Source organism: Hylobates moloch, unplaced genomic scaffold, assembly GCF_009828535.3.
Source record: "Hylobates moloch isolate HMO894 unplaced genomic scaffold, HMol_V3 SCAFFOLD_16, whole genome shotgun sequence".
Lineage (NCBI taxonomy): Eukaryota > Metazoa > Chordata > Mammalia > Primates > Hylobatidae > Hylobates > Hylobates moloch.
The window spans coordinates 34,031,907-34,049,589 of record NW_026652291.1 but is presented as its reverse complement, the minus strand read 5'-3'; the positions used below and the strand labels follow the sequence as shown (position 1 = coordinate 34,049,589).

Below are 17,683 nucleotides of genomic sequence, written 5' to 3'. Positions count from 1 at the left end.
GGGGAAGGAATGGGGCGGGAGGCGGGGCGGGGAGGGGAAGGGCGAGTGAGGCGCCGCCACTGCCGGCAACTTTGTGAGCGAGTTCAGTGCGTGCGTGAGCGAGTAAGCGAAAAGTCAGTGCGGCGTCGAGTCCCCGGCTGGAAGGTCCCCGGGGAGGGCCAGGTCTGAGCCCCAGAGGCCTCCCCCGTAGCCACTCCATCCCCTCCCGCCGCTGTGGCTCCCTCCCCATTTCCTCCCCCACCGGTCCTCGGGGCCTTCCCGCCCCCGTCGGCACTTACCTGTCCCCTCCCCCACGCGGTACGCACCTCCTCATTCCGCCCCCAACCTCGCGCCCACCTCGGACCTTCGGAGCCCGAACCCCCGCACTTGCTTCCCGTACTGGCCGCCCCCTCAGCTCTTTCTCCTGCTGGCGGGTGGGATGGGGGGCGCTGAGCCTTGGGGACGGCGCGAGCGGGGGCCCGGGCGCCTAGACAATAGTTGATGCCCAAGGACGGGGCCACCTCCGCCTTCCCCTCCCCCGGGAGGTCGGCCCCCGCCTGCCGCCCGCCAGCCTGCATTCCGGGTCCCCCTCGGAGCCAGGCTCGGGAATTGGGCTGATTCCACCCCCGCCTCCCTCGGGCCCCCCTCCGCTCTGCGCTCGGCGTCCGCCCTGGGCCGGCCTCGCCGCTCTCCGCAGAGGCGGCGGCGAGTGAGCGCGCGCCGGCCGTCTACACGGTTTCTCTTTCTCCCCAGGGAGAGCGCGCGGCGGACGCGCCCGGGACGCGCGGTGCTACCGGGAGGCCGGGCCGAGCGGTAAGTGGTCCCCGCGCCTGGGTCCTGGGGGGAGCGGGGGTGCAGGACCGCTGACAGCCCCCTGCCTTGTTTCTGGCCGGGGTTGGGGTCCAGGGCCCGGAGCCCAGGAGGTCGGTTAAAGTTTGATTTTCGATTTGGTGGCTTGCTGGTATTGTAACCGGGCGGGGGCGAGTCCGGCTCCACCGCTCCCGGCGCGCGCGCACGCACCCCAGGACCCGAATCTGCACAACTACGGGGCAGGCGCCTCTGCGGGAGGCCAGGAGACCCGCGTCCCGGTCCGGGCGGTTGCGTTCACCCCGCTGAGCTGGTCGCCACCTGGCGACCCTTCCCCTCCAGTCACCTGGGTGAGCGCTTTGCAGCCTGAGCTGGAGTAGGCAGGCCGAGTTGGTTGAGTTGTGGGAAATGGAGACGAACAGCTCGGTGCCCGAGGGTTGTTAATTTCCCCTTTGGGGGTCTTGGGGACATGAAATTTTGGGATGCTCTAACCTGCTTTCCAGGGAGCGAGTAAACCGCGAAAGGGCTGGGAAGGCGGGAGGGTGCTGCAAAAAGAACTTTTCCTCCTTCGCCCCATCTGTTACCAGCTTCTCTCCTGACCTTAAAGGAAATTTCCGAGGTTCTTAAATCGCTCCACGGCATTTCTAGGTGGACCAGTAATCGTGTTGGACAGGTTGAAATTTCATCGCGGTTTGGAAAACAGAGAGATATGGGAAATGGCTCACTTCCAAGGAAGATGTTTAGCTAAATTGTTGGCATTCGTTTTCTAAGGGAAGCATTTGGGGATTGTTGGCTTCTAGACTACGTTTACCTTATAGATTTTATTTTTCCTGACGGGTAGTTTAGAGGCAGCATTCGCTGAAATGCATACTACCTGTGAAACGATCATGTTTCTAAACTGGAGCCAGCGATGTGATGCAAATTTCAGAGTAAAGGTGTCGACTTTCATCAGGTTCCAGGTCTATCTGGATGGACTGGGATTGGCGTTTCCTCTATAAAGCAAACCTTTCATGTTGAAACTCTGAGTCAGACTCTTAAAGCCATTGTTTTTATGCTGGTACTCTGTGGGAGTTAAGTGTCAACTTTCTCCTATTTTCTCCTATGGAGTATCCGTCCAAGGCAAAGATTCTCTGATTGAATCTTTTGGAAACGTGCAAGGTTAGGTCATACTGAATTCTGCAGCCAGCTTAGTAACAATATTAATTTTCTATATAATCCTGATTTAACGACTTTCATTTTTCTCTTCGTTTTTTGAAAGCTGCAATTAAGCTACCTTTACCAGGATTTAAAAAAGAGGATAATATGGAACAGTGGTAATAACAGTAGGTCTCAGCTAATTTATTATGGCCACTGACGTGTCCAACTATTAGATGACATCTCAGTTATTAACTACAATATTAATATTAAAGCATTTTTCCCATGTAATCAATTATGCTAAAGCATTAACAATTAACAGTGCATTTAAAATGATGAGTGATTGTTTCCACATAAGTGGTTAGAGGCAAAATAAGAGATTTGGGGGATGAATGGCTTTATGTCTCTGACAACTAATTTTCTTATTAATGCTTAAGTAAAAGACTCTTGACTGTCATTTGATTTTTCTAGTTGACTGAGAGAACAAGTTTGGTGAGTGGCTTGAGACAGTCAGTAGGTGTTGCTGTTGTTAGCTTCTCTGCAGTTCCTGCTTCTGCTCCTCGAGTTTGAAATTGCAATTCTGGTACAGTGAACTTTTAAAATCTGAAGTATCAGTCAGTGATAGTTGTGATTTCATTGGAGGATTCTATGGCAAGGTTGACTTGAACTCCAGGTAATAATTGCAAAGCACCTCTCTGATATTTTGTATTGAGATTGATTTAACTCTTCGTTTGTCTCTGTCCTTACACTAGTATTTTCAGGCTTCTGCATTTGCTTTGCTTTTGCTTTGAAGTATGTGTGTAATTTTGGTATAGTGCCCCCACCTTGATTGTTTAGGAACTTTTAAAAAACACCTTCTAGTGAGTTTATTGAAGTCATAGATTGAGGATTGCTTGAGATTAGCAGTTTTGCAGACTTTGGGGGGATCTTGGTTGAGTTGTGATGTGTATATGTTCTATCTTAAGTTGGAATCTGAATTTTTAGATAAATGACTTTTTCTTTTTTAAAAAATCTCTTTGAGCTGTGAAATGGGAGCATGAGGAGAGCAGAAATGGTATGAGAGTGGAATTTGATGGAAAGTTTGTCATGAGCAATAATATGACTATGTGCCTCTTATCAGTCCATTGTTATTGGTCTGTATCAGTGCACAGATGAAGTATGAATATCCTGAAGATTTTTTGTTGACATCTCAGATTTGAGCCTTTTGACTCACTGACCATATTAGATTTTCTCTGTGAAAGACAAATAGACTCATTCCCATAATAAAGAACTAGAGCGCTGATAGAGCACACTTTTTTCCCCCCCTTTGGATCAAATCATGGAAGTTCAAATCTGAAAATAAATTCAGAAATTTCTTTTTTTCCCCAAAGCATCCCTGTATTCCTAACCTTTTGAGTGGTGAGTCAAGCAATATTTATTGAGTGCCGCTATCTGGCAGGTGCACTTTTGGTTTCTGTGATTCCAGTGATGACCAAAAGAGTGTACCTGGCTGCATGGAACTTGTAGTCCAGTGGGAACATTTGTAGTAATATTTCCTGGCATGGAGTTATGGTACCTTGATGCCCCCATAAAGGTTATATGTAATAAGCAATTATTTTTGAATTTTAATATATTTTAACATTTTGAAATAATGTAGCCTAGTATTTGTCCTCAGAAGGTCTGGGTTTCAAATACCTGCCCTGCCATTTTCGTCGTGAGATACTGAAAAATAATTGAACTTCTTTCTGAACTTTACTGTTGTTTCCTGCAGACATGGGCTCAAGACTTGCTTCACAGATGAGCTACAAAAATTAATGAGAATATATGTATGAAAGTACTTTGTAAACTATAAAGTCTTATTTGTAATAGGGTTTTCTTTTTGTTGGACAGATTAATGGATTGTTGGAACTAGGAGGGATTTTGACTCATTTGGCTCATGTTTCCCATTTTACATATGAGGAAACTGAAGCCCAGAAAGTTGAAGTGATTTGTTGAAGGTTAGAGAACTGGTTAATGACTAGGCAGTGATTGGAAGACAGGTGTCCATATTTAATTGTACTCGTTTATTTTCTTTTTTTTTCCTGCCTTAGAGCCTGTTACGTTAAAATTTTTCTACTTTCTCCCCCCGCTTAAGAGTTCAGTATTTATTAAATATCCAAAATGAGGAGATGCAAAACTTAAGGAAACGAACAATCTGTGGTAAGGTTGTAAAGCTATGAAAACAACATTGGTAACTGAGCTTCATAGTTAAATGGCAAAGTTATAGAAAAAGAAAATATGAGTTTAAGTTTCTACATAGTAGAGCCTGTAGGCTTTCTTGTTTTGTTTCATTTTTAAAGAAATCTTTATTAGCTCAGAGCATAATGTACTCTTTAGCTCTTTAGAAAAGCTAAACTCAGTTTATTTTGGTTCATCTTTTTCGTCTCTTTTTAAACTCATTTCCATTTGCAGAAGAAATTAGGTGTACCATCCTTGTTTCTGGACCATGGCCAACTAAATTTTAGACCTTTTTTCTCAGCGACATGTAAGGGTAACCAGAGATTGGGGCTGGGGGTGTTAGGTGGAGAGATAAAGCAGGACATAAAACGGGAACATTTAGGAGCTTCCTGTTGAAAATGGGACTGATTTATGTTGTGCCACCCTACCTTCCAGTGGAGTAATCTGAGCCAGCAGAGAAGAAACTTCCCTGCTGGTTGGGTGAATGCCCTTGAGGTGAGGGGGTTTCCTTCGTCCGGGAGGGATAAGCATTGTGGTATTCTGCCATTGCTCACACAGAAGTTTGGGTCTTATTCTACAGACAGACGCAGTAAAATAAGAGTGTTCCACTATCCCTTGAGACTAATAATCCGACCTTCTATCTGCTGCACTTCTACTTTTTTGGTATGGGAAATAAATTGGCCTCATTGAATTTTTGCTTTTAGTTTTTTTCTATGCCTAGCTAATCAAAAACAAAAAACCCACATGCTTTGATGACACCTTGCTTTTCAAAGGTTATATTTAAGTTAATTATTCTTAGATGATAGCTTTTTTTTTTTTTTCAGTAGACTGTTAATGAGCTCTGGAGTGAGTCTTAGAAGCATGGGAAAGATTTGTGGCTTCTGGGTCTTTTAGACATGGATGATTTGCATAAGGGACAGAGCAACCTGGTGGTTTGGTTTGTGATCATGAGGGTACAAAAAACCATCAGGGCAGATCTTTTAATGGTAGGTAATGTTCACCAGTCAACAACCGTTTTCTCCTTTTATTCTGGCCTGGAGAGAGTAAGATAACCCCATTTGCAAATAGAACAGAGTGTTTTCTTAAAAGGATAGAGAGATGACACCAAAATGACATGGAGGGATGTCAGGAGCTTCTTTAGCTGGCCCGTAGTAAGTAGTAGTGCATTGGTGGATGTGCCACAAAGTCAGGTGAAGCCATTTCTCTTTGCCTCTGGAGTCTGGGATGAGAAATTTCAACCTGTGGATTTCCAATTTGTTGCTTGTCATGTTGCACTAAGTTCTCCCTCTAATTAGGATTTAGTATGCCTAAGTTTAAATTGTGGGAAGCAGGCAATTACATAATGTTAGATTTCCCTTTTTCCAATTCAGGAGAGGCAGGAGAATGTGTGCTTGTTATGAATACCAGCTCGGAGAGGGAGAATTGCTGGTTCACACAAACTCGGGGGTCATTCAAAGGCAACTTGAGCAGAACTGACAGCCAATGCTGCTGCCATTGGATTCCTTTTTTCCTCTTTCCTCCCACAAAGCAGGTCTAGATTAAATGAATTTCACAGATACGAAAGTTAATTGTGGTTATTTCTCTTCTCTTTCTACTTTTTCCCCAAAGCCTTTTACCAAAGCTATGAACAGGTATAGTCATTGATGGTTTTGTGGTTCAGCGACTTGCTTCTTTTTTTTTTTTTTTGAGATGGAGTCTCGCTCTGTCACCCAGGCTGGAGTGCAGTGGCACGACCTTGGCTCACTACCACCTCTGCCTCCTGGGTTCAAGCGATTCTCCTGCCTCAGCCTCCCGAGTAGCTGGGATTATAGGCACGTGCCGCCACACCCGGCTGATTTTTATATTTTTAGTAGAGACAGGGTTTCGCCATGTTGGCCAGGCTGGTCTCAAACTCCTGACCTTAGGTGATCCGCCTGCCTCAGCCTCCCAAAGTGCTGGGATTACAGGCAGGAGCCACTGCGCCCCGCCGTCTTGCTTCTTTTTATAATGAGTTCTGAACTGCTCAGAAAAAAGCTATTGAGAAAGAAAAGCAAAGGGCTGTGTGCCAAACAATCATGTTCCTATAATCAAGACTTGACTATGGTCAGTGTCTTTTACTCTGGCCTCCATGTTATCTTTCTATAATTCATTTTCTTCATGTTGTAAATTATTTATCTAGATAGGAAATCTAATTTTTTTTTTTTTTTTTTTTTGTGAGATGGAGTCTGTCACCCAGGCTGGTGTGCAGTGGCACGATCTCTGCTCACTGCAACCTCTGCCTCCTGAGTTCAAGCGATTCTCCTGCCTCAGCCTCCCAAGTAGCTGGGATTACAGGCGTGTGCCACCACACCCAGCTAATTTTTGTTTTTTTAGTAGAGACAGGGTTTTGCCATGTTGGCCAGGCTGGTCTAGAGCTCCTAACTTCTAGGGATCCTTCCGCCTTGGCCTCCCAAAGTGCTGGTATTACAGATGTGAGCCATTGCGCCTGGCCTAATTTGGTATTTTTTGGGCTCATTGCCTTTCCTTTAATAGTCTCTAGCTCCCAGAATTGATTGAACCTTTGTTTTATTTTTTTTGAGACAGAGTTTTTGCTTTTGTCATGCAGGCTGGAGTGCAGTGGTGCGATCTCGACTCACTGCAACCCCTGCCTCCTGAGTTCAAGCGATTCTCCTGCAACAGCCTCCTGAGTAGCTGGAACTACAGGCACGTGCCACCACGCCCAGCTAATTTTTTGTATTTTTAGTAAAGATGGGGTTTCACCATATTGGCCAGGCTGGTCTTGAACTCCTGACTTCAGGTGATCCACTCGCCTCGGCCTTCCAGTGTGCTGGGATTACAGGCATGAGCGCCCGGCCTGAACCTCTATTTTTACATTTCTTTTCAGTTGTTGATGCTCTCAGAGAAGCAGCTGCTAACTGGACTGTGGTATCCCTGCCTTCAGGAAGAGAGAGTCTGCTTATTAGGAGGTGCTTATAAGATATAGAAATATAAATTAATAGAATGTCCTAAAATTTTCACCAAATTTCACTTTTATTTCTTACTTTGCCTGTATATACCTAGGAATAAAAATGGAGTCAGTTTTTTTCCATATTCTTGCAAGAAGCGTGGGGCTGTGGCTGTGAACCATACTGCTTGACTTTTAAAGACTTTTCAAAAACACATGTTCTTGAAATGTGGGTTAAATGTGTAGTTGATTTAACTCCTCCCTTTTCCCTAACCATACTTCTAGCTGCTCCACTGAAGACCTCAGAAGCTTCTGCCAGCATGCTTTCCCAGAGCCTAACTTCTTAGTAGCTGGTATTTGACATATAAAGAGAATGCTCTGTGTGCATATGTGTGCATGCTTGTGTGTATGTTTGTGTAGTGGGGGGCAGGTTTGACTCCTAGCTCAGAATGTGCTCTTGTGAAACATGTTAGGAAGCCTGAATGTGGTTCCTAAACCATGTCTGTTTTCCAGTTTGAGAAATGCCTGTGGTTCTTCAAAGAGTCTCAGTGTTGTTTTATTTTTTAAATTAGGATCTTAATGATGATCCTTTATAACAGGAAGCAAGGTATAGTAAATTGCACAACAAAATAATGTTTCAGCAGATAAATGGTAGGTTACATAGAGCTGTAGGATTCACAGAAAAGGCTCATTAAAAGTTCAGGAACCTCAGCCTAATAATTGCTTTGGGCGAGATTGTTCTGAAGGCCATTTTCAAGGTGGTGGTTAAAAGTAGTGGTTTTCTGTGGTTTGGATGGGATGTGTGTTTGGGGAAGCAGTGAGTGCTTGGGTAGAGAATCACAGTGAACCTTGAGGCTTTTCTCTTGGGTGAGAATGCTAGATACTGAGGTTGATGGGTGATTTGAAGAAGCTCAGTAGGTGATTCTGTTATGCTTCTCCCCAGTTGAAAACACAGTGGCTTTTATATAATTTTTAGATCTATGCTTGACAATAAGGTGAATGAGTAGTGGACTTAAACCAGAATGCAGCCAACTGGGGGTTGTAGAAACTTCATTTTGGATGGGTGAAAAGGAGAGCCTCTGGATCTTTTGTAGAGGCCCATTGATTCAAAAAGATAACTTGGAAGAACTCCTCAAATGACTGCCAACAGTTTAAAGGGTCAGGCTGCTTAGACTCCTGCAGTGGAGATGGGGCATGTACATGCAATTTGATAATTGTATGTTGGCACTTCTCTTAAAAAATTGTGGTAAAAACACATAAAGTTGACCATTTCAACCATTTTTAAGTATATAGTTCAGTAGTATTAAGTATATTCACCTTGTTGTGAAACAGATTTCCAGGACTTTTTCATCTTGCGAATCTGAAACTCTGTAAGCATTAAACATTGGCCCCCATTTCCACCTCCCACAGACTCTGGCAACCATCATTCTTTCTGTTTCTATGAATCTGGCTACTTTAGGTAACCTCATGTAAGTAGAATCATGCAGTATTTGTCTTTCTGTGACTGGATTATTTGACTTAGCATAAAATCCTCAAGGTTCATCAGTGTTGTAGCATGTGACAGGATTTCTGTCTTTTTAAAGGTTTTATATAGTATTCCATCGTATGGGTATACCACATTTTGTTTATCCATTTATCTGTGGATAGATGTTTGGGTTACTTCTACCTTTTGGCAGTTGTGATTGTTGCTAGGAACGTGGGTGTGCAGGTATCTCTTCAAGACCCTGCTTTTGATTATTTTGTATATATACCCAGAAGCGCGATTGCTGGATCATATGATAGTTTTATTTTTAATTTTTTGAGGAACCTCCCTACTGTTTTTCATAGTTGTACCATTTTACAATCTCATCAACAGTTCGTAAGGGTTCTAACTTCTCCACATCCTTACCAATACTTATTTTTTGCTTTTTTAGAAAATTAATTAATTAAAAAATTTTTTGAGACAGGGTCTCCCTCTGCCACTCAGGTTGGAGTGCAGTGGTGTGATCTCAGCTCATTGCAATGTCCGCCTCCCAGGCTCAAGCGATCCTCCTGCCTCTGCCTCCCGAGTAGCTGGGACTACTGGTGCATACCACCACACCCAGAGCTAATTAAAAAAACAATTTAAATAGGAACCATCTTAATGGATGCAAGGTAGTATCTCATTATGGTTTTGATATGTGTTTCTCTGATGATTGATGAAGTTGATTGTATTTTCATATTCTTGTTGGCCATTTGTATATTATCTCTGCATACATGTCTGTTCAAGCCCTCTGCCCATTTTTAAATTGGGTTATTTGATTTTTTTTGTTGTTGAGTCCTAGGAGTTCTTTATATATTCCGGATATATATTTTTTTTCTTCAGCATTGTGTTTTACTTTTTTGGGGAGAGGCTAGGAGGAGGAAGGGGTGAAAACAGGGTCTCATTGGAGTCTCCAAAGTGTATGAAATCTCTGGTAGTACAAGGATGGGATGAGATGGCCAGGCAAGTCAGATGGAAAATCCCCAAGATTCTTTTGGCTACTGATTTCTGTAATTAAAATATGACAGGTGGAAAGGACTAGTACATGGAATTCAATAAATGTCGGTTGTCTTTCCTAACTAGGTTCCTCACGGGCTAGGTTATGCCTAGATATCATCATCCTTCTCTGAATGAAGCTCACCTAGAAAACTAGGGAACTGAAAGTGCAATATAGTTTGGGTAATGCAGTTGGTTAGCTGTCTCCCCATCCTCCCAACTCCATTATTCCAAGGAGGGGCTGAAAGTAGAAGTGGCTCCCCTGAAATCTAGTTAGCATGTCGTGGGAGAGTCCACATGAAGGGCTGTGGGCTGTAACTCTCTAGTGCACAGTCCTCTCTTTTTGGCGATGATGATTGTAGGGAAAGAAGCAGACATGCATGCCGATTTCACAAGCTGTGAAGCTTCAGGATCTCAACAGCCTTGCTGTGCTCAATATCTTGGAAATCCACATCATTCACAGCTAGAACTTGGTCCCCTTCCTGAAGCCCTGCTGTATGTGCATCAGAGTCAGGAATCACCTTGGAGATGAAGATGCCTAGCTGGGAGGCCTTTCCTCCTCAGATGTTAAATCCCAACTGAGCTCCAGGAGGCTTCTTCAGTGTGATGGTTTGGGGTGGAAACTGGATCAGCTCATTGTTGTAGTCTGGGTGGGGTACCGTCTCATGAGGAGGAATCCATCCTGGAGGATTCTCATAGGCAGGCAGGAAAACCACTGGGTAGTCATCATAAGGAATCTGGCTGTCCATCTTGGGCAAGGCCCAGTGAGCAGTCCCTAGCGACCTCAGGCTTCATTCCATATTCTAGATAGTAACTCCTTATGAGATAGATTATTTGCACATTTTTTTTCCACTCCAGGTTGCTTTTTTGCTCTGTTGATTGTATCCTTTGATGCACACAAATTTTTTAGTTTGATGTAGTCCCGCTTGGCTAATTTTGCTTTTTGGCCATATCTAAGAAGTAACTGCCAAGTCCAAAGTAATGAAGCTTTTTCTTTATGTTTTCTTCCAGAAGTTTTATAATTTAGGTCTTTAGTCCATTTTGAGTTCATTTTTATGTATAGTATAAGGGTCCAACTTTTATTCGTTTGCATGTGGGTATCTTATTTTTCCAACACCATTTGTTGAGGAGACTGTCCTTTCCTTATTGAGTGGTCTTTGCATCCTTGCCAGAAATCATTTGACTATATATGTGGGTTTATTTCTGGGCTGTCTGTTCTATTCTGTTGGTCTCTTTGTCTGTTTTTATGCCATTATCACACTGTTTTGATTGGTAATATGTTCTGAAATCGGGAAGTGTAAATGGCACTTTTAAGTTATGCTATTCTAGATATTGAGTAATAAAGAAGTGACATTAAACAATTCAAAGAATTTTTCCTGTTTTTGAAGGATCGAGACACACTTAGAGAATGAGGTAAGATGATTTTAATGGCAGAATGTATGAGGCTACCAATTGGCAAGGAGCATAGTAAAAGCTGTGTGTCTAGCACTTCCGGTTTGCAAAATGCTTTCACAGATACAGAGTCCAGTGGCTTGGGAAAGCTTCAAAAAGGCAATGAATCTTGAATTATCACAACAGTCAGATGTGTACCTTAGTGGAATTCATACCCAACACTGTGTCAGTTGTATCACAGTGATACAGAGAAATTATTATAAGAACTGTCACTTGTGGTAATTTTTTCCTTGATGCTGTGTTGTCTTTCCTTTTCCAATCCAGTAGTTTCAAATTTCCTATATCTGCTTGTTGAATAGCAGTGGGCCCCATATGAAGGTAGAATACTTAACCACAGCACTGTTTTATATTTTGGATGTGTTAAAAAACGAAAACAAACAACAAAAAAAAGAAAACTGATCTGTCTGGGTTGTACAGGATGAATTGAAGGCAAAAGATTGAAGCCAGAACAGCAAATTTAGTGGCTGCTATAGTAACTAATTTCGGCTACTTAAGACATTTTCTCATCATCTTAATACAATGATGGGGATAATTTTGGTTGAGTATATTATTTGAAGGGACATTTGGTAGAATTTCCATGGAGGAAAAATGTAGTATGCTTATATGTAGTAGGCCTATCATAAAGATTTGTTTATTAGTGACCAAATGAATTTGTATCTGCAAGATATTTGAATGGTGACCAAATGAATTTTTGTTTGCATAGGTGGGTCTCTAAGGAGTAATTTATTCACTTTTCCTGTAAGTGTTTATTGAATCCCATTATATGGCTGCTGCTGGTAAACAGGATACATGGTTCCTGTTCTTGTATAGCTGATACTCTTCTAGTGACTTATGTGGCCCTTGTCAATGTTCTGTTCCTCTCCTCTGGTTGGATTTTTCTTTTAGTCAAAGGCCACCTGTTTTGGTGCAAAGACAATTGCAGTTGTTTATGTTCCTATATTAAATATTTTTTATATATAGAGAGAAATAAACATTAGTCAACTGCATTTTGGTTTCCAAGGAGATATATCTTGGCAAAATTTATTTTATCAAGTGCTTTTCTAAGAAAGAGAACCAAAGGAAACTGGCTGTAATGCCTTTTGGTTAAGATTTTCCTGAGGACCCAGATAGGGTTTTTAAATCTTGGTTTCTTCTACTCCTACACCCACTCCAAAAGAATCTGGAAAGCTAGTTATGACTAATCCTGGATTTGATATTGCTTGTTGGAGCTTTGAAGAGTCACATAACGCTTCTGGATCTTCATTCATTCATTCATTTCTTCATTCACTTAATAAGTCTTCATTGTTTACCTGTTATGTATCAAGTAATCCTTCTTGGTAAAAGGGAGAAAATTGAGGGTTGAATTCAGTTTTCTTTAAGACCTACTGTAAAAATTCTATAAATTTATTACTATGATTTAGTAAGATTTAGGCCTTTTTATAGGTAGTAGAAATATTTTTGAAAGAATTGAAGAAATTTAGAGTTTTTGTTTTTAACTCTAAAATATTTTAGTGAGAAAATTCTATAATGGTGGATAATTTTAGTGTTAGTTTCATTCTGATCTGAAACCAATCAACATTTAAACTCAGCTCAGAGTTTTTCTTTTTAATTTGGTAGTAGACAATTCTGAATCTAGCCTTTCTGTTGTTACTGGTAACACCCTGGAAACTTGTTCCTGTTTCAGATGATTGGTATAATGTGTGTGTAGGAGATTTGGAAATGCTTGTTACCTCTTCTGGGTGCTTGGTTCTGAATCTTTTAGACTGTGGTCATCTTGATGTGTAGTAGTCTTGGGATAATGGTAACGTCATGTCGCTGAATGCAGAACAGTCACACTGAAGATCTGAGTGCCATTACTGTGATAATTAAGCAGCTATTTGCTCATGCTGCCAAAAAAGTAATATTCAGATTTCCTCGTGTGAGATTGCAGGGCTTTATAAAGTGATATTTTCATTTTAACTTGTTGGAAATTCAACATAGTATTGACTATACATGAAAAGATTCAGTTATGCAAAGTAAAACGTAAGAATTTCCTCCCACGTGGATTGTTGCTTTTCGTAAATCTGGTTTCAGTGTTACCAAAGAACAGTGGAAGATTGTTCTAGTCCTGGCTTTACTACATACTAGTTGTGTGACTTTGGCTGTCTTTCATTTGCTAATCAGCAAGCATACTGATTAGTAAATCATTATGTACTTTCTAGATGGCAGATACGTTCTCATCCTAGGGATACATCAGTGAACAACTTTGAGTGAGATGGGAAGCCACTGAAGGATTCTGTACAAAGGGTTTTGGTCTGACATCTTTAAAGAGTGACACTGTGTGTAGGGGAATAGAATGGGGAGGAGTGCAAAGGTGGAAATAGGGGGATGTTAGAGGTTTCTAGCAATGCTTTATAGGTGAGCTATGATAGCAGCTGTGGAGGTGATGAGAAGTGAGTGGTTTCTGGATATATCTCAGATGGGGCTAAAATGATTCACTGGTGGGTGAGGTGATGTGGAGTGTGAGAAAGAGTGTACTCAAGGATGACACCGAGGTGTTTAGCCTGAGCAGCTGGAATAATGGGGGTGCCATTTATTGAAATGGAGATGCCTGGAGGAGCAAGTTTGGGTGTGGTATTAAGAGTTGATCTGTACATGTTGGGTATGAGATGCAAGTTGACTTGCCAAGTGGAGCAGTCAGGTAGGCAGCTGGGCAGGTCTGTCAGTCTTCATGAGCTTTAGTTTTCTCATCTGTGAAATGGGGAAAGTGTCTGCCCTTCTCAGAATTCTTGAGATCAAATGAGAAAAAAAAAGTTAAAACTTGTAAAGCTGCGTCTTGTATTATTTCTGGAAAGTAGACTGGCTACCATCTTGTGTCCTTTGTGGTCTCTTTTGCACTATTTAACTCATAGGCCACATTGTATTGTGGAAAGTTAGCATATGCCCTCCAAAGCCTGGTTTCTTTCCCAGTAGATGTGAAAGCTTTCTCTTTGATCCCTCCTGCAATTCCTGGGTAGCTTCTGGGAGAACTTGGTATGTATGTATTTCAGTTATCTCCAGGGTGTCAGAGGGCTTCATTTTGTGTAGAGCCACTACTTGAGAGTGTGGTACCAGACTTGCCTCTTAATAAACATAGCTTTGGGCCAAAGTAATTTATTTAGGTGGGGGAGGGTATTGTAGTAGAAAAATGGCTCTTATCTTTCTCAAATTCTTTATTTTAGGCTTTTCCCATAACTTGAATCTATTAACAGATAGGGTCTAATAGGTCAGATGATTTAGGGAGACCACTCTTCATGTTTCTTGATTCAGAATACTTATATATTTCTAGTTTTTTTTGACTGCTTTACATTTTTTTTGTAGGCAGGTGAAATACATTAAGTATGTATTTGAATCTATTGAATTAAAATTTGCTTAGGATCCACCATGTTGAAAGCATCAGTCTTGTATTTTAATCAGTGTCATTTTGAATTTATTAAATGTCTGTCATTAGAGGTAGTAGTAAATAGTTATATATTTGAAATGTAGTACTTTTATAATCTATACTTTCCCACCAGTTGATTGTTCCTTTAAGAATGCCTTGGCCGGGCGTGGTGGCTCACGCCTGTAATCCCAGCATTTTGGGAGGCTGAGGCGGGCGGGTCACGAGGTCAGGAGATCAAGACCATCCTGGCTGACACGGAGAAACCCCATCTCTACCAAAAAATATAAAAAATTAGCCGGGCGTGGTGGCGGGCGCCTGTAGTTCCAGCTACTTGGCAGGCTGAGGTAGAAGAATGGAGTGAACCCAGGAGGCGGAGCTTGCAGTGAGCTGAGATCATGCCACTGCAATCTACCCTGGGTGACCGAGTGAGACTCTGTCTCAAAAGAAAAAAAAAATGTCTTTAGCCAACAGATGTGGTGGTTTTGGGTTCTTCTAATCCACAAGCAGTTTTGAACAGAAACACTATCACTCTTCACTGCTGTCCTTGTTTGATTATCAGTCAGCAAGGTTCCACTGGGCATCAGCTGTGTGCGCCCATTGCAGGTCCTCTGATTTAGAAAGGTCCTGACACATGCAGTGAATATAACTTGATGACTGCCATCTAAGTAAGTATGGTAACCGTTGGAATACCATCTAAGTAAGCATTCTAAGTGTTCAGTGGAAAGAGAATGGTAATGGCTTTAATAATGAAGGCCTCAGGGAGGTAGGAACCATGTTTTTCAGGAGATATCATGGGGGCAGAAGTTCTTTTGGATAGTTTTCTTATATGTTTTGAGCAAAAGGACCTCTCTTACATGAGGGCTTTTGTTAGGTCTTCAGATTTATAAAATAGGTTTACTCATCCGCTCAGTAATTGTTAATTTACATGGTCTTTTGCTTTTCATTGAATTGGCTTACTGTACATTATTTTGTTTCAGCCTCTAAGAAACTGAACCATAGGTACCCAGTATATTACTTGACATAATTGTTCATAATTGTTGAAGAGAAACCTCAAACCTTGTCTTTCCTTTTTAAGCACATGTTAGAAAATTTTGGTCAATTGTAAGAACTAATTTAAAGGGGATCTATATGTTTAAATCTGTATCTTTTTCATGCTTAATTTTTCCCCCTAGAAGGAACATGATGGTCTTAGTCTTCCTAAAGTATCTTCTAGGCTTTCCAAATTGTCTGATGGCTTTTTATTTGAACTTAAGTGCAAAATAGTTGCTTTTATTGGAGAGATGCTGAGCGTCTGAGGTCACAGTAATTATTTATGTACTCCTAAAGTTTTTTTAAATAACAACTTTATTGAGTTATAATTCTCTATGTAAATTAACAAGTCAGTAGTTCTTAGTATACAGTTCTGCAGCTATCTCTATAAACAATTTTAGAACATTTTCATTACCCCACAAAGAAACTCCAAACCCATTTGCAGTCACTCCCCATTTCTTTCCAGCCGCACCCCTCCTCCCTGACCCTAGCCCTAGGCTACCACTAACCTACTTTCCGTCTTTATAGATTTGCCTCTTCTATGTGTTTCATATAAATGTGATCATACAATATATTGTATTTTGTGACTGGCTTCTTTCACCTAGCTCTGTCGAAGCACATTTTATTTTTTGCAAGCGCTTTTAACTTTGGTGGTAATGTTACAGATTAAGGATTCAAAACCAAATATTCCCTGTCTGCTGACACAGAAACTACAACCTGTGCTGGGACCAGAGAAAATAGCAAAACGACCAGTTACTATGTGTGTTTGTAGAACAGGGAGTGAACTTTGAAGCTTTCATAAACTAAAACCACCCTGGTACTAATCCACCAGTGCATTCAGTACATGTGATTGCGTAATTGTTTTACCGTACCTTTCCAGAGTCTTGTCCTGTTTTTCCCTCGAATTTCTTGCAACTGTTAGAAGTCATTTCTGATTCTTCCGTTTCTTTTACTTTTGCTCTGATCTGTGACCAAGCTTTATCATTTTTTTGCCTTTGAATTGATTTTATTTTTCAGCTTTTGCTCTTAGTTTTATTGTCACTGTCTTAGAGTGGACCTTGACCCCTGTATCTAAGCGGCTGTATCTAAGCCTCCGTTCTGACCCCTTTGACTCCCGCTGCCCCATTCTCCAGACCATCTTGTCTGATCGTTCTTTCTAAGGGACCACTTAGTTACATGTGCCACCCTGGAGGAACTCAGGTGGCTCTAATACTTTGCTACATCAAAGTCATACTTTCCTGCTTGCTTTTACGACATTCCTGTTTGGTCTCTCCATTTTTGGCCTCTACCAGACTATGTCTCTGCCTTCCTATGCTAGGCCTTTGCTCTCTCCTCTTCCCTCCTATTCTGATTTTCGAAAAATCTTGTTCGTTTTCAGTTTTAGTTCTATTTAATTCAAAAAGGATGGAGGCCAGGTGCGGTGGTTCACGCTTGTAATCTCAGCACTTTGGGAGGCTGTATCAGTCTCTTTTCACACTGCTAATAAAGACATACTTGAGACTGGGTAATTTATAAAGGAAAGAGGCTTAATGGACTCACAGTTCCACATGGCTGGGGAGGCCTCACATTCATGGCAGAAGGCAAATGAGTATCAAAGTTACGTCTTACATGGCAGCAGGCAAGAGAGTGTGTCCAGGGGAACTCCCCTTTATAAAACCATGAGATCTCATGAGACTTATTCACTATCACAAGAACAGCATGGAAAGGACCAGCCTCCATGATTCAGTTACCTCCCACGTGGGAATTATGGGAGCTACAATTCAAGATGAGATTTGGGTGGGGACACAGCCAAACCATATCAGAGGCTGAGATGGATGGTGTGCTTGAGCCTAGGAGTTCGAGACCAGCCTGGGCAACATGGTGAAATCCTGTCTCTACAAAAAATACAAAAAAATTAGCTAGGCATGGCGATGCAAGCCTGTATTCCTGGCTGTTCAGGAGGCTGAGATGGGAGGATCGCATGAGGCCAGGAGGTCGAGGCTGCAGTGAGCAGAGATAGCGCCACGGCACTCCAGCCTGGGCAGCAGAGTGAGACCATGTCTCAAAAAAAAAAAATGTATGTGAAACCTACTAATTTCCTTACTTGTTGCTTTATCACTCTTATCCCCTTCCCTGCATATGGTACTCCTTATCAGTATCTTGTCTCCCTTTTCCCTCTGAGCATCAGCCCCTGAACACTAGTTTTATCCCTGTCTTTCTCATCCTTCAAGACCTACCTTCTTCATTGATGTCTTGCTGGTTACCATAAAACACCCTGATTTCTCCCTTCTCTGACATGTTGTTGTAT

The 17,683-nt window shown here is 41.9% G+C and overlaps 2 protein-coding genes across 11 annotated transcripts in view; one reads left to right on the top strand and one right to left on the bottom strand.

Moving 5' to 3' along the window:
• The first annotated feature begins 84 nt into the window (after positions 1-84).
• Positions 85-17,683, top strand: part of SIPA1L1 (signal induced proliferation associated 1 like 1) — a 425,147-nt gene continuing 407,548 nt past the window's right edge. For 6 of the 10 annotated variants that reach the window (XM_032180040.2, XM_032180036.2, XM_032180028.2 and 3 more), the window contains exons 1-2: positions 103-162; positions 733-792. The gene's annotated coding sequence lies outside the window, so the exon portion shown is untranslated. Of the gene's footprint in view, positions 163-732; positions 793-1,049; positions 1,137-17,683 lie in introns of those variants that run through there. The other 4 variants (XM_032180038.2, XM_032180039.2, XM_032180041.2 and 1 more) reach the window with 3 other exon arrangements.
• On the bottom strand, positions 9,836-10,388 carry LOC116484944 (PDZ domain-containing protein 11). Its single transcript, XM_032180043.3, is given in 2 exon segments — positions 9,836-9,939; positions 9,941-10,388. Coding segments are annotated over 2 exon segments (426 nt in total). The 5' UTR covers positions 10,286-10,388; the 3' UTR covers positions 9,836-9,858.